This window comes from Cotesia typhae, unplaced genomic scaffold (genome assembly GCF_013202065.1).
Source record: "Cotesia typhae breed Kobodo isofemale line unplaced genomic scaffold, CoteBio_Ctyphae contig_59, whole genome shotgun sequence".
NCBI classification, from domain to species: domain Eukaryota; kingdom Metazoa; phylum Arthropoda; class Insecta; order Hymenoptera; family Braconidae; genus Cotesia; species Cotesia typhae.
The window spans coordinates 3,124,853-3,150,628 of NW_027423761.1; the positions used below are offsets into that span (position 1 = coordinate 3,124,853).

Genomic DNA, 25,776 nt, shown 5'->3' on the forward strand with positions numbered 1-25,776 from the left:
TGGTTTGACGCTTTGATTTTTGAGCATTTTTTAGGGATTCTTTTGTAAAGACCGACGAAGAGATAGAACTTTGAACTTTTTACAATTTATTTATAAATATTTCAAGAATATACAGTTAAATTTTCAGCTGAAAATATTAAATAGAATTAAAGTTATAGTGGTCTGAAGACACCCACCTCGAAAATAATTGACGCTCACTTCCTCCATGATACCAGCTGATCGGCTTATCTGAAAGAAAAAAAACGGGCGGGGTTTTAATCTGTATACTTGAAAGTACACCGCGTGGACTACGATTAAAAAAAATTTTTTTTAATTTCTACTTTTTTTGGATCAAAAAGTTGACAAAAAAAATAAATTTAGACTTTTTGTTCTGAAATCTGTCAAAAATCCAATTCTCAAAATAGTTTTTTGATCGTTCCAAAAAAATTTTGAAAATTTCATTTTTGACAGACTTTGGAACAAAAAGATCCGAATTTAATTTTTTTTTTGTTAACTTTTTGATCCAAAAAAATAGAAATTAAAAAAAATTTTATTTGATCGTAGTCCAATCGGTGTCCTATAGTCCTATAAGTATACTGATTAAAAACCTCGTAAAACAGCTGATATCATGGAGGAAGGGCGCGTCAATTTTTTCGAGACAGGTGTATTCAGACCACTATATCTTAAATTCTGCTTGATGTTTTCAGCTAAAAATGTTACTCTATATTCTTGAAATATGTATAAATAAATGGTAAAAAGTTCAAAGTTCTATCTCTTCGTCGGTCTTTACAAAAAAATCCCAAAAAAATGCTCAAAAATCAGAGCGTCAAACCAGATGACTCCTTAAGATTGGAAGTAGATTTCAGAAATTAACGTTTCGAAGTTAATACTTTGAACAAATCTTAAAAATAAATAGACTAAACGTCATATTTAAAGACATAAGTAACAGATACATTCTATTAAATGAATTAATTCCGTAAAATGTTTATAATTTAGTATTACACAAAAAGAAATAAATAATTGCGTAATTATTATTATATTGTTTAGTATTTATTAGTCTAGGAATTTTATTGACTATAAGTAATTGATGGTAATAGTTACCATCTCAGTAGTAATATTTATCATGAAGATAGTAATGGTAACCCTGTTGTAAATTAACAAAAAAATTGAAATTCTAAAGATGGTAATTACTAATATTTTCGTGATGATGACTATCACTATCATTATGATAACTATTACTATTGTAATAGTAATTATTACCATGAATTAATTTTAGTCAATAACATTACAAGGCTAGTATCAATTAAATAAACATTATAATTAAAATTATTATAATTATACCCTAATAATTATAATTATTATTATTATAATTATTCAATAATGATTATAATTAAAATTTTTGAAATTATTCATTTCTCTTTGTGTAAAATACATAACTGCTCATGATGCTATTAATAAATACAGAATCTACCTTTTTTTAAGGTTGTTGACAGTGAGGATGAAACAATTATGGAAAGCGTGGATCCTTTAATTGTTGGAATGCCTGACGACTTTGAGCGAGATGATCCAAAAGATGTCGATTTGGATTCTTCCCAACATCAACATAATTGTGACGAATTAATTAAGTCTGAAATGACGATGGATTTCACTGACTGGTCGACTGATATATCGTTACAAGAAGTCATTGTAAAGGATGAAGCATTTGTGTACATGGTAGAAGACGATAATTTTGCCATGTTGGAATATGAAAACATCGTAAATGCTTTAAACGAAACATTGATTGAAAAACAGTCGCCACAACCTTTCAATGAAGAATTACGAGCAGCTGTGGAGTCAATAAATAACTATAACGAAATATCTTCGAACATGAGTCACATTATTGAGGGAAGGAAAAAAGTACTCAGTAATTTTTTTAGAAACAATTCCAACAATAAACGTGGAAATGAAAATGAATCGAGCATCGGAACGACAACTATCGATTCCTTACTACAACTGCACAAGGTAAATAGTTGTTAACAAAGTAAACCATTAAACTGTAATTTTAAATATTTAAAAATTTTTTTAACAACAAGTTGACGTATAAAACTTAAACGTGAAATTTTTTTGTTGTAAAATCGATAAAAAATTTAATTTTCAAAATTTTCTTGTGATAACAGTTCATTCAGAGCTCTATAACCTCGGTTCTAATAAATATATTCATTAAGGGGATATTCTAGTGTAGAGACATGAATGTTAGGATATTTTTAAAGTGTCTAAAAAAAAAACAATCAATATTTTTATTATCCATTTTTTATCAGTTATTTATTAATGTTGCAAGAGTACAGAAAAAAATAAAAATAAAAAAAAAAATTTTAAAAACTGGCAGCTGATGAAGTGGGGGGCGTCAAAAAATTGGCAGATGAGTTTTGAGATGATTTCAACCCTCCTAGTCATTTGAAATGAAAAAATAAAAAAGATTATTAATCTGCAATGATGTCGCAAGAATCTGAACTAGCGATGAGTGGCAAAAAAAATTTTTAACAAAATGGCGACTGTTTGAAAAAAAGGTTTTTTTTACCATTTTTTTAAGTTTCTCGAATTTTTTAACAATAGACAAAATTGAAATTTGGGGATGAGGCTAGTTCCAATTCTTGAGAGGTCTATAAAGAAGATTCTCTGAAAATTTCAAGTGAATCGGTCGAGTAGAACTCGAGAAATCGTGACAAATATATTGAAAAAGTCTGTTCTGAGAAAAACGCATTTAAAGTTTCGCGTAAAGTTTTTCGCTGTCAAATTCATGAAATGATATATTAAACTTACTTTTATTTAATATGCCATTCCACACTAAACACACACACACACACACACATACACACACACACGCGCGCGCGCGCGCGCGCGCGCGTATATATATATATATATATATATATATATATATATATATATATATATATATATATAAAGGACAAAAGGCTTAACTGAGAAATATAGATTCAGGTAGACGGAGAATCCCTAATGTCTTTTGTTTGACTAGACCCAACCGAACCAGTTTGGAGGCCGGGTCAGTAAATTGTCTATAGCTCCGAAAATAATTAAAATTTTCAAAAATCCTCTCGTAGACATATTCTTAAATAGTTAAACTTTGAAGATATAAAAAAAATCAATTTTTTTTTAATTCTACACTAGAATACTCCCTTAAAAAATGTATACGTATATCCTAAAAATACTTATGAATAACTGATGACAACTTTAAAGTCCTGTAGTTTCATTGGACCTTACAAAAAAATATAAACGAAAATGCGTGTAAGTCATACCATCAAATCAAAGAATCCTCTTAAATCAGAAGCACTATATACTTCTTTATTATGCAAAATTAAGCAAAATGCGATAGAAAATTATAATACAATGTTATAAATTGATACAATAGAACTCTATTTTTTTTTTAATTGCTCATCGTGCATGTTATATGTAAAATTAAAAAAACACTAAAAAATAAAAAAAAATTTTTTCAATTGAAAAATGCAATATTAATATTCGAAAATAATAGTTGTGTTTTTAAACGTTGGAAGTGAGTTTTCTGTATTAATTTTCGAATATCATTTCATGTCGTCGACCACATTGATGTATTTGATTAAAATTTCATTTTCTTGATTTCAATTAGGAACATCTTGGAGTCAATGGCAAACATTTATTTTCAAGTAATGTTGGAATGAGTATTAGAGTTATGAATTTAAAGAAGCTTGTTCCGCCAAATCAACTAAATGATGAAGTAAGTAAGAACGCTAGCTTCATAATTCTTCTATTGTCATTGAAATCAGTAGAATAATAAAATCCTATGTATTATCTTGAGTGTAGCAAAAATAACACATGAAATATTTAATTTACAAATAACTAGGTGACCTGACAGACGTATTGCGTAAATAGTCAACTAAATAGTCATTAATATTAACAGATTAATATTTTTATGCTAAAACTTCTTTATAACTTAATGTACTAGAAGTGATGAAATAATTTAATAAATTAAAAATAAAAAAGTTATTGAGTTAATTTTGCTTGAAAAGAAGATTAATAATCAATCATTTTTGCTACTCTAAAGATCATTGGAATGAATCAGATAACATAGATATAAGAAGTTAATCTCAACAAGCTATTTAGATTCAATTTTTCTTTAGGTAATTAATCTGTACTTGAAAATCATTACAAATTTGTCATTAGTGGATACTTATGTCTTTGACACTCATTTTTATCCGCAATTGAACAAAGGCTTTACATATGTTGAAAAATGGACGAAAAACGTAAAATTTTTTTATATTCTTTTATATTATTACTAATTCAACAATTTTTGAAAGCTTACAATAAAATATTCGATATTTTAGGTTGACATTCTAGCAAAAAGTTTTATTTTCATTCCAATCCATTTGGGAAACCATTGGACGTTATGTGTCGTCGATGTAATCGATTCTACTATTTGCTACTACGATAGTCTTGGTGGAAAAAATGAAAAAACTTTAAACGTAAGTATATACGGCGCTGTTAAAGAATCCATCCACCTAAAAATCCGTGACTCTAAAAAAGTGAAAAAAAATGGTCATTTTTAACATTGTTTTCCGTGTCTCTAAACCGTGAAAAATCCGAGAAAAAAAATTGATTAACTGAACGATATATATTATTGTCGGTGACTCTAAGGATCTAAAAATACGGAAAATTTTTAATAACAAGGAACGAATAAATTTTTTTTCCGGAGCTCTAAGAGATTATAAATACCAAAAATTCTAAATAACGAGGAACAAATAAATTCTTTTCTTTTCGGGGCTCTAAGAACTTAAAAACACGGAAAATCCTAAATAACCAGGAGCAAATAAATTCTTGTTTTCTGTGACTCTAAGAGCTTATTAACACGGAAAACCTTTAAGAAACAGACAATGCATCTGGTTGTCCGTGACTCTAAGGACTTGAAAACACGAAAAATTCTAAATAATCAGGAACAAATGAATTCATGTTCTCGGTGGCTGTAAGGGCTTAAAAACACGTAAAATTCTGAATAATCAGGAATAAATAAATTCTTGTTTCCCGGGGCTCTAAGAACTAATTAACACGGAAAACCTTTAAGAAAGGGACAATGCGTTCGGTTGTCCGTGACCCAAAGGGCTTAAAAACAGGGAAAAATTCTAAATAACACACGGAGAAATAAAAATTGTTGATGTAAGGTGAGATGACTTATGATAACAAATTTTTACCTTAATATAGAACCAAAGCAATATTCTTTGTTGTAACATAACATTGCAATGATAACAAATTTTATTTTTTCTTTAGTAATATCATCTGTAAGTACGACAAAATCGCTATGTGGGAGAACAAAAATGTTTTTGGGAGTGACAAATAGTATATTACACTACAAGGGCCGAAAGTTGAATTTTCGGCTCTGCGTGTCATGATGCCCGAGGCGAAGCCGAGTAATAAAAATTATTTAATTTGTAATAAAAATTACAAGTGTAAATTTTTAGAAGCATTTTTTTATTATAATTGATTTGCTATAAAAATTTTCAAAATTGACAGCTGACAGCTAACTTTAGTATCATTCAGATGACAATGTATTATTCATTTTTACTGGGGTATTGAATTGACATTAATAATACTTTATTTAATATTAAATTAACAGATGACTAAACAACATTGATAATTATTTTAAAGGTTAGAGGTAGCAACAGAAATGACAGCGGTTAACAATTGCTATAGCGATGGAATAAATAGTCCCAAGTTACGAGTGTAACTATGCATGAGAAATTTTTTCCTCCCGTCGTTACAGAGGGCGCACGTGTATTTCTCGCCGGGAGTAAATGTTAAACTTTCATTCCTGCTATTAGGGACGAAAGTACGTACTTTCGACCGAGGTATGAAGAAAATTAAATTTTTTTTACAAAGTAAATTATTACTTATGATAAGCTAAAGTAATTTATAGTAGCAAATTCTTATTTTGATACAGATAAGCACATAAAAAATCCACCATAATTATTGCATTTTCGTTAGGATAACAAATTTTTTGTTATCTTTCTGAATAACTATTTGTTATTACAACAAATTCAATTTTTAAACTGATGTTATAACTACTTATTATTATTATTATAACAAATCAATTTCTTACTGTAAGTCAGTCAGTTATGTTACATGAACATAGCTTTATGCTATCCCTTCTTGTGTTACGGTGACAAAATCGTTTTCTCCGTGCAAGGAACCCAGGCAGGAAGGAACTATTGGGCAAGACTTGGACCATACATTGGCCCGTTGTCTTGCCAATGCTGCCAAAGCTTCGGTCGAGCATTGGTTAACGATTGGACCAAGCCTCGATCCAAGCCTTGGATGATAACCATGTCCCAAGTCGAGGGAAACAAAAAAACAAGGCTCGGTGAACCAAAATTCGACGGAAGTAATAAAATGTTCTGTTACTAAAAATGAATGAATAATCACAGTTGGAAAAATTTTAATTTAGAAATTGTCACTTTTCATTCACTTGATAAAAAATAACTTACTAATTTTATTTCATAATTTATAGATGAACTGAATTATATTGTGATAAATAATTTTGAAAATTGCTCTGATTATTCGAAAATAATGTGACTATTAACCCTTCGTTACTCGCGTACGTGGGGATTCCCCGCACAACACTACTCAACCTAACAGAGATTGTGTGAATAAGAGTGAGACATTAGAGAAAGCGCGTATAACGGAAGGTTAATGAAGAATTGCAAGTAGGTAAACAGGGGGTCTGACTCTGCCGGTAAAACAGATTTGTGGGTTCGTGTCCATACTAAGGGATCTGTATAGCCGACTGTAGGTTCGTGGCGGGTATCGTATGTGGGCATGGGCGACCTGTTTTACCGACAGTTTGAGGATATGGTCGAGGTATTGCAGGTTGCGCTGGTGGTGAATTCCGCCGCCATCTTACTGTCCGCCATTTTCCCGCCATTTTTAAAATTTATCTGCCATTTTGAATTGTGAATCCGTCATTTGAATCCGCCATCTGGTGGCTGCTATCCGACATCTGGTGGTTGCTATCTACCATCTGATGGCTGCTATCCACCATTTTGAATCTGATTTCCGCCATCTGGTGGCTGTTATCCGCCATTTTGAATTGTGAATTCACCATTTTGTTAAAAAATGCACCTGTGATCTAACCATCAACTATAGTTGCTTAGATCACAGGTGCATTTTATTGTTCATAATCTGAAAAGGTTTATATATTCAAACGGCATGTATGACGAGTACATGCGAGAAGATACACCATCTGGTGAGGTTTTTGTCAACCTTAGGTTTAAGCCTGTTCAAGGTCATACGCAGTTTTCTTTGTTCTCCTGCGTAGTAGATGACGTCATCAGATAGGTTTGAACCTGTTCAAGGTCGCGTAACTGCGTAGTTTTCTTTGTTCTATTTCTAACTGCGTAGTAGATGACGTCATCAGACAGGTTTAGACTTGTTTTGTGAAAGGGGTGGGGGAAATTTCCACGAACCAGATGACTCATTCTGTTCTAGAATTTTCTAACTGCACAGTAGATGACTCATTCTGTTCTAGAATTTTCTTACTGCGCAGTAGATGACGTCATCAAACCGGTTTCGAGGTAGAGGAGTGGGGGTAACTACGCAGTATTTTCTGCCTATATAAGCAGCTTGCTGAGAGCGTACTTCATAAAAAACGAAGTACATATCTCATGATTAAACAGTATTCAGTGTTATATAAAATATAGTGAAGTTTAGTGTTGTGAAATACGCGAGTATAGTCCAGTGTGCAAAAACTATTGTGTGCATAAACTGTAGTCCAGTGTACCAAAAACTATCGTGTAAATTCAGTGTGTGTATAAACTATTGTGAACATAACCTATAAACAGTGTATATAACCTACAAACAGTGTATATAACCTATAAAAGTGTACATAACCTATAAACAGTGTATATAACCTATAAACAGTGTGCATAACCTTCAATATTGTGTAAACAGACAGTAGTGAAGTGTGCGTCTTCCCAAGATGGCTCCACCTAACCTCATTGAGGCTCTCAAAAACTTGGTGGACACTATTGCTGTCTCATATGCTGATCTGTTAGGAGAGCAGCTCACTGATAATCATCGTCAAAGGTGTTTAAGGGTGTGCAATGAAACTATCCAGTACTTCAACACTATATTACTCGATCCTGGAACATCAATTCAAGTGAGACGAAGTGTTCAAGCACACATCAACCAACTCAACTGGTTTGCCGATCAGTTCTCCAGACTCGGTAACCTAGTTGTTGGTGGAGATCTCAACCAAGGAGTCAAATGGAAGGACTTGGAGAATGCTTTTGCTGGCAACATCCAGACTGGATGTGTTATCAATCAGCATCACAAAGATCCAGCAGCATTCCTCCAGGCCTCACGAGACACCATTATTAACAAGGTGCAGAGTGCGTTGAGAGATTTGGCAGGGTTGCAAGTGAATGTGGAATTCTTCTGCACATTCCGGAAACATCAACAAGATATTGAAGAGCGGAAATCTTTTATTACTAAATGCCGTGAGATTCTCCCTGCCACATCTCTTCAGGATTGGTTTAGTCAACATGTGTACGACAAATTACTTCAAAGAATCGAAGATTTTGAACATGAGGGTTCCGGATGGAGTCTGCTTGGACCGAACAGCTTGATGGTGACTATGTCAAGATTCGCACCAACCCAAGTTGAAAACTCCACCTTCGTCAGATTACCGCAGGATATTATCAGGAAGCATGCGGTTACGAACATCCAGAACAATGATGAGTTCTGCTTCCTGTGGTGTGTCAACGCTGCCTTGCATCCACCAGTATTGGTTCCAGCTGACCCTTCAAGTTATCGTCACTTCAGCGTCAGATTAAATTATGAAGGTATTCAATTTCCAATTAAACTTAATGATGTGTCGAAATTTGAAAAAATGAATAACCTTAGCATTAATGTATATGGTATAGAGTCAGAATTCACGGGTAAAAAGTCTGAAAAAAGCACTATTATCCCATTATATTTAAGTAACTCTGAATCAAAAATACCTGCAATTCATTTATTGATGATTAAAAAAAGTGTAAATTATACCAATAATTTAGATAATATTGAGTCTGTCTATCACTTTGCGTGGATACATAATCTTTCCGGACTAATTAAAAGTCAAATAACTCTAGGAAGACATAAATTGTACTTTTGTGATCGTTGTTTGAATCATTTCAAATTAGAAAAATGTTATTTAGAACACCGAGCAGATTATTTTAAAACTAACAAAGTCCGCATGGAATTTCCCAGTGAAAAAATTAAAATTTTGAAATTCAAAGATTTTAAGTCCAAAGATACTGTACCGTTTGTAGTTTACGCGGATCTTGAATGCACACTCGAACCCCCAGGAGATGATGAAAAGACAGTTCATAAACATGTTCCACACAGTATTGCTTACTATGTGCATTGCAGCTATGACAATACACTGTCTAGATTCCAATTAAACCGTTCTCCTGATTGCATCAACTGGTTCGTTAAACAATTAGAGTCATTAGCTCTAGACTTTGAAAAAATTCTAAAGAATCCTATTAAAATGAAACCATTAACGAAAGAGCAACAAGATAGACACAACCAGGCAACTGAGTGTCACATTTGTGAAAAACCAATCACTTCTACGACAGATAAAGTCTATGATCATTGTCACTTTACCGGTAACTATAGAAACGCAGCTCATAAATCATGTAACGTTAATTATCAAAAATCTACCATTATCCCAGTTGTCTTTCATAATTTATCCGGTTACGACTCACACTTCATAATTAAATCCTTAGCTACAGTATTTGAAGGTGAAATTTCATTACTACCAATCAATAAAGAGCGTTACATTTCTTTTACAAAATCAGTTAAAAATACTTCAGTCTCTTTAAGATTTATTGACTCTTTTAGATTCATGGCCTCCAGCTTAGAGAAATTAGCTTCATACCTTGATGACAAAGACAAACAGATTACGCGACTACACTACCCTGACCCTAACAAATTTAAATTAGCAATACGTAAGGGTGTATTCCCGTATGAGTACATTGACAGCATTGACAGACTAGATGAGAGACAATTACCTGACCAAGAATCATTTTATTCAAAATTAACAAGCTCAACTATTTCTGATGATGATTATACTTTTGCTCAAGTAGTTTGGAATGAATTTAATATTAACACGCTTGGAGAGTACTCGGACTTATACTTGAAGACTGATGTCCTCCTCTTGGCTGATGTTTTTGAAAACTTTAGACGTAGTTGCTTTAAAACATACAATCTAGATGCATTACATTTTTATACAGCACCAGGCCTTCCAAACGCTGCAATGTTAAAGCATACTGAAGTAGAACTTGAACTGTTAACTGATCCTGAGATGCTTCTTTTCATTGAGAAGGGTGTTCGCGGTGGGGTATCGATGTGTGCTAATAGACACGCTGAAGCTAACAACCGGTACATGGGCAAAGATTTTGATTCAAACAACCCTGAAACATACCTGATGTACTACGATGTAAATAATTTGTATGGCGCAGTGATGAGTATGTCATTACCTAAAGGTAAATTCGAATGGGTTGAAAATGTAGATGATGTAGATCAGTTTTTCAATGATGATGAGAGTGTAGGCTACATCCTTGAAGTAGATCTACACTATCCTGAGAAATTACATGATCTACACAAAAATCTACCTTTATGCCCAGAACATTTTATACTACCTGGCAGCAAACAACAAAAATTAACAACAACTCTGTATGATAAGACTAATTATGTAATTCACTATAAGAATTTAAAACAATGTTTAGATTTAGGTTTAGTTCTTAAGAAAATACATCGAGTCTTGAAATTTGAACAATCAGACTGGCTCAAATCATATATCGATAAAAATACTGAATGCCGAAAGCTTGCAAAAAATGAGTTCGAAAAAAACTTTTATAAATTAATGAATAATGCGGTTTTCGGAAAGACGATGGAGAATGTAAGGAAGTACAAAGATATATATTTAAGAACAAAGTGGCAAGGTCGATACAATGTATCAGATTTAGTATGTAGACCAAACTTCCACAGCCTTACAATTTTCGATGAGGATATGGTTATAGTTGAACTTAAAAAAGCTAGAGTCTGCTTCAACAAGCCAATCTATGTAGGGTTTAGTATATTAGATTTATCTAAAATTTATATCTACGACTTTCACTACAATTATGTGCTTAAAAATTATGTAAATACTTCAAAATTATTGTACACCGACACAGATAGTTTAATTTACCAATTTAATGTACCCAACATCTATGAAGACATCAAACGTGATATCTCAAGGTTTGATACTTCCGATTACCCACCCGACAATGTCTTCAACATGCCGTTAGCAAACAAAAAGGTCCTGGGGCTTATGAAGGATGAGAACAATGGAAAAATCATGTCCGAGTATGTGCGTCTCAGAGCCAAGCTCTACGCCTTCGAGATTCACAATCCTGAGAAGGAAAGAGATAGGATCAAGAAACGGGCAAAGGGTGTTGGAGGATCAACCTTGAAGACAATCACGTTTGATGACTTCAAACGATGTCTGTTTGAAAACGTATTATTAAGAAAAGAGCAGTACATGATAAAAAGTAAAAATCATCAAGTACACACAATAAAGCAGGAGAAACTTGCTCTCAGTTGGGGTGATGATAAACGTCAACTTATTGAGGCTAGCACTGATACCCTACCATGGGGTTACAAGGGGCCACTAGTTTTTAAGAAAAGAAAGATTGTGCAAGATAATAATAATAATAATAAGAAGCAAAAAGTTTTGTAATATTAAAAAACAATGTAAATATAGTTTTAAGGTTTGTAAATAAAAACAATATATAATTTGTGTTTTACATATCAGATTTATTGATCCAACTATTATGTTTAGTATCAAAGCCTAACCATTTAACATAGTATTTATTTCCACGTTTTCTAATTACTTTTTCAACAAGATATACATCTGGATATTTGACTTTGCTGAGTTCTTCGTTGTAAAATCCGCCTTCAATTGGTTGATCCTGATAGTCCACGAGCTTGTACGTCGTTGGATTCGTGTTCTGCACCGACTTGATGGTAAAAATCTCGGTTGTCCAGTTTGGCGTGTATCCTTTGTCAAAAACATGCTTGTACTTGCTGATTCGGACTTTGTCTCCAACTTTGAACTTCCGCTTCGATTTGGTTTTCAGTGGTTGATATATATTTTCCAATAGTTGTTTCTCCTGAGCAGCGGTAACATCAACAGGTTTCATTTTGATGGTACTGTGTTTGGTGTTGTTGTAAGTATTCACCAAGTCATCAAGTATATCAGTCCACTTGTAGCTGCCACGAGCTGTAAATTCTCGCCACATTTTATTCTTGAGTGTTCTATTGAAACGTTCACATATGGATGCTTTGAGATTGCTGAATGTTGAGTAAAGATTTATCTTGTGCTGCTTCATCAGATCTTTGAATTCTTTGTTGTAAAACTCTTTACCCTGATCAACATGGAGATTCTTAGGAACACGACCTTGCTGGAGTACAGACTTCATAGCACTAGTGACATCTCACCACTTTTTGATTTAATTGAACTGCCCAGGCATATTTAGAAAATATGTCTATGATTGTAAGCAGATACTTGTATCCTTTATTGACTGTCGCATATTGAATCATCTCAACCAAGTCAGCTTGCCAAGTCTCATCGAGACCTCGGATGTCAACATGACGACGTTTATAGTTCCTGCGAGCTGGTTTGTGAAGCTCTTCAGCTATCACTGTCTTTTTGTCGTTCATTGAGTTTCTCAGTGAGATATTTGATATTATTTTGGTGAGAGGAAAGTACTGCTTTAACTTCCTCAATAGATGTCTGCAAATTTCCCACAGCAGCCTTCAGTATTACTATTTCAGAGTGTAAATGTGAAATAATCTCTTTCTGTTCACTGTCTATACTTTTATTCAGTTCAGACATCTGTCTCAGTACAAACTGCACTGTCGCCGCATCATGTTCATTTGAAGGATTACCGAGATTGCACAGCCTTTTATTCTCAATGTTATAGTTTCCATCAGAAGTTACATTGAAACCTCTACCAGCTGGCCCTCGTTGACCTAAGTTATTGTCCAGTGGACGTCCAAATATATCGATGCTCATGGCTGTGAACACTTTGACTGTCAATGTGTGAATGATTTAATTTTCCAGAAGCTTTTAATATATAACTCCAGCCTCCCTAAGCTCTTCAATAATTGATATGATTTCATTCGTGTGACTTGGATTTCCAGCAGCTTGAGATGCCATAAGTAGTCGCAAACGATCAACTAGTTCATTTGGATCATCCCAGTAAACATAGTCCATTGGTAATCTCTGTTTTCTTGCAATCATATATTTTGGTAACCCTTTACCGAACTTGGTGATAAAATCAGCAATGTATTTATTGAACTTGATTGTTGTATCTTCATAAATGGTACGATTTGGGTCATAATTTTTCCTATGAGCGTTGGTATGTTGAATTATGTCCATCTACTTTTTCTTATCATCTGGGGTGATGAGTGCATCCTCTGGTGATTTTCTAAATAATAATTCCAACAACCCAGGAGTTATTAGATAATTTTTTTCTTTGACAGTTATTGTATCATTTGCAAATGTAATAGGTGAATCACCCATATGCATTTCACCGCGTTTTCTGCGTACACCATATCTCATATCATTATCTTTATGTTTTTTACTTAAACGTTGTAGATAATTAGTGAGAAGAGGATTTCTACGAGCTGGAGTACTTGTTGATGGTGGTGGCTGAGTAATAGCAAGTGCTGTATTCTCAAATGAACTTTCATCATCTGTTATTAAACTGTTGTATACTTCTGGATCATCATATAAAGATTTTTCAACCTGTGGTTTTTCTTCTTCTTTTTAATATTTTCCCTTTCAACTTTGAAGATTCAACTATACTCTGGAGTGGTGTCACAATAGGCTTGAACATTTCCTCCATAGCTTTCTCAGCTGTATCTTTACCCAACTTCAACATCTTGTGCTTCCGTCGGATGGCATCACTGGCTTGAGATATCTGATGCAGAATATCTTTCTGCTTTGATATTTCTTCAGGCTTCATGTTGACAGGTTAACGTCTACAGCATGTATGACTATCACACTCTAAAGTACCTCAATTTATACTAATGAAGCAGTCGAATCCTTTGCGATACCTACCACTGTTCAATTCACTGTTTTTATCTATTACCACAAACCCATATTTATTCCAACATGCCGAGCATAAATCTCTGAATGAGTTGTACGACATGTCTGTATTGACATGATCATTATAAATATGCTTCAGATTCATTTCATCTTGACGGAATAGCACGAGAAAGTTTGCATTATCTCTAATCAGATGCTTCGGTATTCGTGTATAAGTTTGACAGAGATAAAAGCTGTCTACATCCTTGTGTCGACCCATGCAGAAAAAAGCCTTGATGTGATCTTGATTTTCACAAGCAACATCATCAAATATCATCAGGGAGTTAGGTTTAGCATCTTCAGGCTTGATTACAGCTTCATGTTCAGTGAATGTGAAGAATCCAATACCATCAATCTGTTTAAGCAGCGTCTCCAGGAACTGATACTTTGGTTGGTTAAGAGACTTTGAGTAAAGATATATATTCTCAAACCTCAAACCGTTTGGATGTACAATAAGAGACAGTAGAGCGTTGGTCTTTCCACAGTTTGATGGTCCGCAAAACACTGCACGGATACTGTTGGGAAGTAATGCACCGTGTCGTTTGAGTTTCACACCGGTCCCTTGAACAATTTGATCAAAATTGATAACTGGCAACTGAGCTCTTGATTTGCTGCCCATGACTGCTGATTAGATTCTGAGCTCAAGGGGTATATATAACAGCTTATATAGATTAGCATGTCAGTCTTTGATGTGACATGTCTGAGAGCAGACGTGGTGAAGGTTTATTCAACAACATAATCAATAAGCTTCCACTTGAACTTCACATACCAGGATATCAGTATTGTGGTCCGGGAACAAAGTTAGCCAAAAGGTTAGCTCGAGGTGATCCAGGCATAAATCCTTTTGACTCTGCGTGTAAGGAACACGATATAGCTTACTCTAAAAATCGTGAAAATTTGGAAGCCCGTCACGAGGCTGATAAAATTCTTGCTGAGAAAGCGTGGCAACGATTTCAAGCGAGGGACGCTACTATTGGTGAAAAAGCTGCTGCTTGGAGTGTGAATAAAATCATGAAGTTGAAAAGACGTTTCGGTATGGGTCTTAAAAAAGAAAAACCTATTACAAAGCGTAAGACAATTAAAAGAAAAACAATGAAGCGTAAGACAGTCAAAAGAAAGACAACCAAGAAGAAGGATGTTGCTCTGAGACAGATTGTTGATGAAGCTAAAAAGTCCATGCAGCCTGGTGGAGATCCAGTTAAAACAGCTCTTGGAGGTGCCCGCAAAGCTGTCAAGAAAGTTGGTGGGAAGAAAAACGTTCGATTGCCTCGTATTCTACCAGTTCCATCAAAGATTGGTGGAGTACTTCCATTCTTGATTCCCCTGTTTGCAGGGTTATCAGCGGTTGGTGCTCTAACAGGTGGAGCTGCAGGTGTTGCAAAAGCTGTGAACGATGCCAGCGCAGCCAAAAATCAATTAGCTGAAAAGAAGCGTCACAACTTGAAGATGGAGGAAATAGCTGTAGGTAGAGGATTATACCTCAAATCTTACCGCAATGGTATGGGACTTTATCTGAAACAATACCCAGAAGGAGCTGGCTGCAAGAAGTCAAAAAACCAGTAGAGCTACCACATCGAGCACTGACTAACATCGACTTATTAAAATATGTCAAGCTGCTTAAAATTCCAAATTTTCGAGGAGTTTTTATGAGAAATGATTTACCAAAATCTGGACCAAAGACAAACGAATCAGCAATAATAAATTTAGATGATAAACTTGGACTTGGAACTCACTGGGTTGCATACAAGAAGAATCATAATCAAGTAATTTACTTTGACAGTTTTGGTAATCTACAACCCCCACAAGACTTGATGAAATATCTCGATGTAGGTAGCGTAAAGTACAATCATAAAAGATATCAAGACTTTGATACAATCATATGTGGACATTTGTGCTTAAAATTCCTGGCTGGACAACTATAAATTGAAGTGAGTCGGGACAACAAGCGTCAGTCATGGCAGAGTCATTCACCTTGACACTATCCGGAAACTCCTCCATACTGGAGGCAAATTATTTTCCGCCGATTGAGCTATCACCAACAAAAATTATGTACTTGGACTCGTTAAGCTCCTGACATTTAATTCAATACCAAATATTGATGTTGGTGCTAATAAATTTTATGTGTCATCAAAAAGATTCAAAAGAAGTACAATCAAGAGATTTCAAGAAATAACTATACCAACAGGGAGTTATGAAATTAAAGATATTGAAACTTATATAAACAAGACATTACCTGAACTAAGTTTCACTTTAAAAGCAAACAACAATGAGTTGAGAAGTGAAATAAGATGTGATCAATATATAAATTTTGAGCCTGAAGATTCCATTGGATCATTACTTGGATTTACCAACCGCGTGCTTGAACCTAACACAGCACATAAATCTGATTTACCAGTCAAAATATTGAAAATCAATGCTCTGAGAGTCGAATGCAATATAACTACTGGATCGTACATCAATGGTGAGAAGAATCACACAATCCATGAATTTTTCCCGAGGGTTCCAGCAGGATATAAGATAGTGGAAGTGCCAACAAACATCATTTACCTACCAGTCGCCGTACGAGCAATACACAACTTGAGGCTCCGCATTGTTGATCAGGACGGGAGAATAGCAAATTTCCGTGGCGAGACTATAACGATAAGACTGCATATAAAAAGTCTGTAATGGGTATCGTATATGAGACAAAGACTGGTAACGGGTATAAAAGGATTGCAGGATGTCCAAAGATTATCAGTCATCATCGAGCTCTGAAAGTGTTGACACGTCAAAACGCAGAGTTCCTAAAAAGTCTAGGACTAAAATTACGTGGAAAATTCACAAGATAAAAATAAATTTTTGTTGTCTAGCTTGTGTGATACCATGGCGGAAATCTTAGATATAAAAAAATCAATTATTTTCGATGAGTCTATTGCACACTGTGAAGCTCATTCGTACTTACCATATGCATCATCAACATTCAACAACAGTGATTGAAGAAATCAGGATTGCTGTTCAACATCAAGATCTGTGCTTGCTCCCAAGCAAAAGCACATTACATTTTTATGGAAGAATGAGGAAAGCTGATGGTACTGCTGTAAGTGCTACTACGAAGATGGTCAACATGGCTGTTTGTCATATGTTTGAAGAGATACGTTATGAACTCAATGGTGTAGAAATCGATAGATGTAAGAATGTTGGTATCACCAGTGTTATGAAAGGATACGCTTCTCTGAGTCCGGGACAACAAAATATTCTGGAAAATGCTGGTTGGATTGTTAATGAAGATGACAACAAGCTGACTGATAATAGCGGTTACTTTGATGTCTCAGTACCGCTGAGTTTCATTCTTGGATTTGCTGAAGATTATCAACGAATTATCGTGAATGCCAAGCATGAATTGATACTGATCAGATCAAATACTGATCAAAATGCTTATGTTGTTACCGTTGAGAATGAAAATGTTTCAATTACGATTCAAAAAATTGAGTGGATTGTACCATACATAACAATGTCTGACAAGCAAAAAATCGAGGTCTTGAATTACATAACCTCCGATCCAGCTATTCCAATCAGTTTCCGGACTTGGGAATTGTATGAGTATCCACTGCTACCAGCTACCAACAAGCATATTTGGGTAATCAAAACGACAAATCAGCTTGAGAAACCTCGTTTTGTTATCCTTGGATTCCAAACAGCAAGAAAGAATCAATCGAATCAAAATGCAAGCGAGTTTGATCACTGCAGCATAAGAGACATTAAGCTGTTCTTGAACTCTCAGAGTTATCCATATGGAAATTTGAACCTCAACATTGTGCATAATCAGTATGCCTTGATGTTTGATATGTACACACAAATTTTCAAAGTGCTTACTATGGGAAAGAAGCTGAACCGCTATTGGCTAAGAAAAAAATTTCTAAGTACAGCACCTCTGTATATAATTGACTGTTCCAAGCAGAACGAGTCAATCAAGTCTGGACCTGTGGATATACGTCTGGAGTTTGAATCGTCAGCACAGTTTCCAAATCAAACTGCTGCTTACTGCTTGATAATTCACGACCGAATAGTTGAGTACAATCCCATCAGCAGCACTGTGAGAAAACTTACTTAATGGTACAGTTTGACCCCAAGCCCACCATACATTACATGTATGTGTGGGACTTTGCATCCAGACAAGCGAGGAAAGGTCCATGGGAACAAGCAGCAAGAGACGGAGAACGATTTCGCCGACGAATACAAGAATTAAATAAAATTATTGATCCTATACTAATCTAAAAACTTATTGTGATTAAAAATATTCAATAAACTTGATGTAATTAAAAATAGCAAATAAAGAAAAAACTTTTTTTAATTTTGCGTTTTTAACTATAAACCTTACTAGAATAAGTATAAAAAATTATTTAGTATAAAAGTTAAGTATAAAACAATTATTTAGAATAAAAGTTAAGTGCACATATCAAAACACAATTCTCTCACAATTTCTGTAATTGATTTCCCAGAGTGATTAATAAGCTTGAATTTATTATAATTGGCCCCAATGTAGTGTCGATTTAAAGTATTGCATAAGATTAAAAATTTCATTTTAAATATCATATCAGGATTGTTGAGATATTTCTGGTTGGTGGTAGCAGGAAGAACGTTGAAAAGTGGTTTTCCAGATCGATTTCAACGTTGAGTCCATGATCTGTCATAACCGTTCTAATCCCAGTTAGCTTGTAAGTTTTTCCCACCTCAAGTTCACACATCCTCTTGAACATCAACGGGCTTGGAGTTTTATCTTCAACTTTGACACGCTTGAAAGTTGTTGATCTCTCAATTTCATGCATTGTATCGGTAACAGGATGTTTACGGTACGGTGCCATGATTGAGATTTCTTCAGCAGATTTCAAGTAGCAGATTCCAGCACGAGGTAGCAGATTTCAACAGCTGGTAGCCGGCTTCAGAAAACAGTTTCAGAACAGCAGATTTCAAAAGCTTGAAATTTTCTAACACACAACACTATGGTACTTCACTCGTACTACACTTCGATGAAGTATGCTCGCGGCGCGCTGCTTTTATAGCAAGGTAATGACGTCATCTACTGCGCAGTTGGAAAAATTCTAGAATAGTATGACTCATAATCTAAAAATAGAAACTGCGCAGTTATGATAGATGACGCACAAGAAGTCTGACGCACAATAACCTGAAATCATAAGTTAAATGGTGGGAAAGCATAAACATAACCTGTAAAATGAGTTAAATGGCGGGAAAGCATAAACATAACCTGTAAAAATGAGATGACGTCATCTACTACCCAACAGAAATAGAAGAAAGAAAAACTGCACAGCTACGAGACCTTGAACCGGTTCAAACCTGTCTGATGACATCATCTACTACGCAGTTTAAAACTCTACGACGTAGTTTGAATAACCAATCAAATTATTAATTAACCAATAAGATTATCGAGTGGTGGGGGTAAAATCCAGAGATCGGGTTATAAAAAGGTTGAATTGATTGTAAGAGTCATCATTCAGTCACTCTTCGTTGTCAAGAGCAGTAAAAATGGAGATCATTCTAGACGTTCAAGGATTCAGAGGAGCTGATAATCGCTTCATTGTTAAGGAGTTGGCCTCAATAACAATTCAACATGATATTGATAATATTGAAGAGTTGTCATACACACTATTTCAACCGCCATATCACTGGAAGGTGCTACCTACCAACTATCAACGTCTGAATACCTGGCTGATCCGAAATTATCATGGAATCGGTTGGAATGCTGGAACAACTTCATATTACAAGCTCAAAGAAGTTCTCAATTATTTAACTTGTAATAAAAAAATTATTTATGTCAAAGGTATCGAGAAAAAGTTATGGGTTCAAAATTTAATTGATTGTGATAATAAAATTGTAATCGATCTCGATAATTTCAAATGTCCCTCTCTAAAAAGTATGAAAATTTGTAACAATCATTTTTGTAATTATCATGATCGTTTATCTGATTTATGTGCCTTGGAAAATGTAAAAATTTAAAAGATTGGTTTGTAAGCACTCAATAAATCTAAAATAAATGAATTATAATTGTTATTATTATTTCATCCTAACACATTTAATTCAGAATAGAATTAATTATTGTTAGTTATTAAATTCAAATAATTTTCCAATACTACTACTGATATTAATACTTATCAACAGATGGCGTAATGGTTTTTGATTTTTTAATTATGATAATCAATAATCAGTTTTTGTTTTCTAAAATTTTATAATTAATATTTGTTTAAATTAAAAGTCATGCATTATTTTATATAACCATTTAAAAATAAAAACTGAGTATTGATTTTCAAAATATATAGAAGATTTTTGGATTTGACGATACAGAGCACATCAACCCCATATTAGTTTATCAAATAATACATAACTTTTAATTTAAATAAATATTAATAATATTAATAACAAAATATTATAAACTAATAATAATTATTTATCTTTTATTTAAATTAAAAGTCATGTATTATTCTATATATGTATATATAACTAGAAAATTTTTTTAATATTTATGAATTGACAGCTTTCACGCTCTAAGAATAAACTGATAGTAGATGGCTCTAGTAAAAGAAGCGCGAAATTCAAACTATCATTATGATAAGTAACTTAAAAAATTATGATTAAGTATAACTTATTGAATTTGAATTATAAATATTAATCTTAAATTAAAAATGTGAGGAATTATAAATAAAAATAATGAATTATTTATATTGAAATCCAATATTTTATTGATTAAATAATTCCACTGGTCATTTTTACATCAAGACTAGAATTAATAAATTCAAATTTATTATATTTTCCACCATGGAAACGTAGAAACAGATAGTTTGAATCTATTAATTCATTCAAACTCTTCAGGAAGTTATCATCTTTTAAATGTTGAATAGTTCTAGATAGTAGATAAATGTTAAATTCATCGTTTAGATTGGCAACAATCCTAGTCCCATACTGAGTTGTAATAGCTTTGATACCATTAATCTTATATTCTCGATTAAACTCCAAATGAATCATTTTTTTAACAGGAAGAATCCCAGTAAGACAATTAACCTCATTTATCTTGGTAAAATCCATGATTGATAGCTGTAAAAATTTTTTAATTAATTAAATGATTCTTCATTCAATTCATATTTTAATTAGACAGTAAATGAATACTTACAATTAGTAATACTGATAGGCAGAAGATGTATATCACCAATACTTCACTACTGTCTGTCGACAACTGGTACTTCACTGGAGACGTGTACTTCGTTTTTTATGAAGTACGCTCTCAGCGAGCTGCTTATATAGACAGAAAATACTGCGTAGTTACCCCCACTCCTCTACCTCGAAACCGGTTTGATGACGTCATCTACTGCGCAGTAAGAAAATTCTAGAACAGAATGAGTCATCTACTGTGCAGTTAGAAAATTCTAGAACAGAATGAGTCATCTGGTTCGTGGAAATTTCCCCCACCCCTTTCACAAAACAAGTCTAAACCTGTCTGATAACGTCATCTACTACGCAGTTAGAAATAGAACAAAGAAAACTACGCAGTTACGCGACCTTGAACAGGTTCAAACCTATCTGATGACGTCATCTACTACGCAGGAGAACAAAGAAAACTGCGTATGACCTTGAACAGGCTTAAACCTAAGGTTGACAAAAACCTCACCAGATGGTGTATCTTCTCGCATGTACTCGTCATACATGCAGTTTGAATATATAAACCTTTTCAGATTATGAACAATAAAATGCACTTGTGATCTAAGCAACTATAGTTGATGGTTAGATCACAGGTGCATTTTTTAACAAAATGGTGAATTCACAATTGGCGGAAATCAGATTCAAAATGGTGGATAGCAGCCATCAGATGGTAGATAGCAACCACCAGATGTCGGATAGCAGCCACCAGATGGCGGATTCAAATGACGGATTCACAATTCAAAATGGCAGATAAATTTTAAAAATGGCGGGAAAATGGCGGACAGTATGATGGCGGCGGAATTCACCACCAGCGCCACCTGCAAAACCTCGACCATATCCTCAAACTGTCGGTAAAACAGGTCGCCCATACCCACAGACGATATCCGCCACGAACCTACAGTCGGTTATACAGATCCCTTAGTATGGACATGAACCCACAAATCTGTTTTACCGGTGGAGTCAGACCCCCCTGTTTACCTACTATTGCAGTATTTTTTAACTTTAAATATTTTTTATAAGAAATCAATGTGCGTTTATTACAACAAAAAAGTTTTTATGACTCAATTAGAACAATAAGCAAGTTTTAAATTCATATTCAGTCCAGCAATAGTGATTTCCCTAAGCCTCGCTTTGAAAATATCAACTTGTTAGGTCAACCGTTGGTCCAGGCCTGGGCCAAGTCTGGGACGGTGATGGCTCTTCAAAACTTATGTCACTGATAGAAATATTTTTGTCGTACTTACAGATGACATTACTAAGGAAAAAATAAAATTTGTTATCATTACAATGTTATGTTACAACAAAGAATATTGCTTTAGCTCTATACTAAGGTAAAAATTTGTTACCATAAGTTATCTCACCTTACGGCAACAATTTTTTTTTCTCCGTGTGTTATTTAGAATTTTCCCTGTTTTTAAGTACTTAGGGTCACGGACAACCGAACGAATTGTCCCTTTCATAAAGCTTTTCTGTGTTAATTAGCTCTTAGAGTCACGGAAAAAAAAGAATTTATTTGTTCCTTGTAATTTTAAATGTTCGGTGTTTTTAAGTTCTTAAAGTCACGGACAATAATATATATCGTTCAGTTATTCAATTTTTTTCCGCGGATTTTTCACGGTTTAAAGACATGGAAAAAAGCTAAAAATGACCATCTTTTCACTTTTTTAGAGTCACGGATTTTCCGTGGATGGTGTCAATAGACACTCCGAAGTATATATGGGGTATTCCATCGACCACTTTTGAACTCGACCCCTTTAGATTTAGCTGAAACTTTATCATTGTTTTTTACATTTTGAAAAACGTTTTTGATAATTTTTTCAAATTTTTTTTTCCAACCCAAAAAAAGTTTTGAATTTCCCAAAAAAGTTACTTTTTAATTTTCACATAGCCATAACTTTTTTAGACATTGACCTTTGGGTAACTTTTGTTTTTTAAATTTTTGTTTTTGAATGAACTTTTCGATGAAATACACAAAAAAAATCAAATATAATCAATTCTATAAAATAAATGGTTTTTTTTGACAATGAAAAATTGTCAAATTTTCAGAAATAAAAAAGTTATTTTTTTTTTTCAACAAAATAAAAAAAATCGGCCCTGCCCGAGATGAGTGGGAATAGTTATGAAACTGATTGAAGTTTTTTTTGAGAAAAAAAAAATAAAAAAAAAGTGACCGACTTCGGAAAAATAACGATTTTGCTCAAAAAAATTTATTATATAATAGAATTAATAATATTTGTTTTTTTTTTTTGTGTATTTTTCCGAAAAGTTAATTCAAAAACAAAAATTAAAAAAAAAAGGTACCCAAAGGTCAATATCTAAAATAGTTATGGCTATTTGAAAATAAAAAAGCCACTTTCCTTGGAAAATCAAAATATTTTTTGGGTTGGACAAATAAATTTGAAAACATTCCCAAGAACGTTTTTCAAAGGGTAGAAAAGAATGATAAAGTTTCAGCTAAATGTAAAGGAGTCGAGTTCAAAAGTTTTAGATTTGGCATAGAATATCGCATATACATTATGAATCAGAAAAATAGTATATTACATCCCTAGGGAAGTAAAGGAAGAAATATCTCAGAGCACATGCAATTGTTGGCCGAGGCGAAGCCGAGGTCAACAAACATGTGATCTGAGGCTTTCTTATTTACTTCCCGAGGAGTGTATACTATTTTATTCCCCGACGAAGGCGTAAAGCGGAAACTTCGTCTAGCGCAGCGGGGCTAAAGTTGACACTTTACGCCCGGAGGGGAAAAAAAAATTTTTCGATTTTGACGATAATAATAAAAAAAATTTTCAAACAATGATGTTCTCGGACTATGATTTTTTGATAAATTTCAAAACAATTTTTGAAAAACACTTTTTTAATTTGTCAAATAATTTTAGTTAAAAAAATAAAACTTTCATCTTAGATACGATTATTAAATCCAAATTAATATCTTGGATTAGTCAAGAAGAATTTTCTTGTTTTGATTCATAAAAATCGCATATCAAATTATTTTTTAATTCTGCTCAGTCGAGTTATTGAAAGCTGTAAATAATTAAATAGTGTTTGGCACAAAATAGAGACATTAAAGATAAAAAAAAGTATTGAACTCTATAACAGCTTGTTTAAAAAAAAAAAAACATAGGAAAACGGTTCACCCTAAAGGCCATCCCTGTAACTTCCCGCTAATTCCATACCTGAGCGCTTAAAGTTGTACTTATGACATTTTTAAGATTTTTGAGCTCAAAATATAATTTATGTGATATTTTGAGCTCACTGAGTTCGGAGATATAATATCTTGATGTATTTGAGCTCTCCCAGCTCAAAAGTCTGATAGAAGTTTCGTAGAACACGATTTTTAGATTTTTCAAATCGCAATAACTATTGAATGGATCAACCGATTTTCACGCGGTTGGCGGCATTCGACGTAGTTTTATCATCCTCATGAGTGATTTTCAGGTTTTAATTGATCAAATCGAAAACTTCAGAGTAATCTCGAAAAAACACTTTTTTCGGTTTTCTTTCGTTCACGATAACTCACAAACGAATCAACCGATTTTGAACGGATTGGCGACGATCGGCGTGGTTTTTCAAGTTTAAGGGCGGATTAGTTTTTGAAGTTGATCGATACAGCCGTTTAAAAGATATTCCAAAAAAACCACTTTCAAAAATGATTTTTTTAATTTTTTTGTAGATTTTTCAAGATTTCTTAAAAGTTATAAGCGAGTCACACACACACACACACGCGCGCGCGCGCGACACGACATAGTGACAACATCGCGGGGACAGTCAGGGAAACTTCCTGTGACCTTCAAACGTCGAGATCTGATGAAAACTCGATTTTTGCAAAACGGGGTGAAAATAACTTTCCGATTTTTGAAAATCTTCGATTTTTAGCGAGAAGTTAAAAATTATTAAATTTTTTGTTAACCGTATTTTTGCTTAAAACAGTCTTATATTATAAAATTATCTACCCCCCTTCGTAATTATTCTATTAAAATCATTACACGATGTAGATGCTTAGAATATTATTTTGTTTTTACGACATGTTTATATCAGTCAAGTGATTTTTCAGAATATTCCGCTGCAGAATAATGATTATGACTGTGGCGTTTTCGTTTGTTATTATGCAAAGCAGTTGTCGATGTTAAAGCCGATTGCCAATATAAACACCGCTAACATGAAACCATTCCGAACGCAGATGCTTCAGGACATATTGGAGACGTACGAACCATTGTCATCATCAAAGAATGATCAGAATTTACAACTTTCTGAAGAAACAATTGTAAGTTTTCATTGTTATAATATATTTAATTTTTTTAGCCGTTTATAATATTTCTTTTATTTAATACTCGGCGCTGAATACTTACACTGAATTAGAACTTGGGTAATAATGATTAAAAAATAATTATTAAGATTCGATGAATGCGAAGTAA

At 33.7% G+C, this 25,776-nt stretch overlaps 1 protein-coding gene across 1 annotated transcript in view; it reads left to right on the plus strand.

Annotated features, from left to right (window-relative positions):
• Window positions 1-25,776, plus strand: part of LOC141532416 (uncharacterized) — a 29,631-nt gene that overhangs the window by 2,485 nt on the left and 1,370 nt on the right. Inside the window, exons 4-8 of the mRNA XM_074250747.1 lie at window positions 1,462-1,980; window positions 3,620-3,727; window positions 4,131-4,253; window positions 4,335-4,472; window positions 25,416-25,625. Of these exons, the coding sequence (XP_074106848.1) occupies window positions 1,462-1,980; window positions 3,620-3,727; window positions 4,131-4,253; window positions 4,335-4,472; window positions 25,416-25,625 (1,098 nt within the window). The remainder of the gene's footprint in view (window positions 1-1,461; window positions 1,981-3,619; window positions 3,728-4,130; window positions 4,254-4,334; window positions 4,473-25,415; window positions 25,626-25,776) is intronic.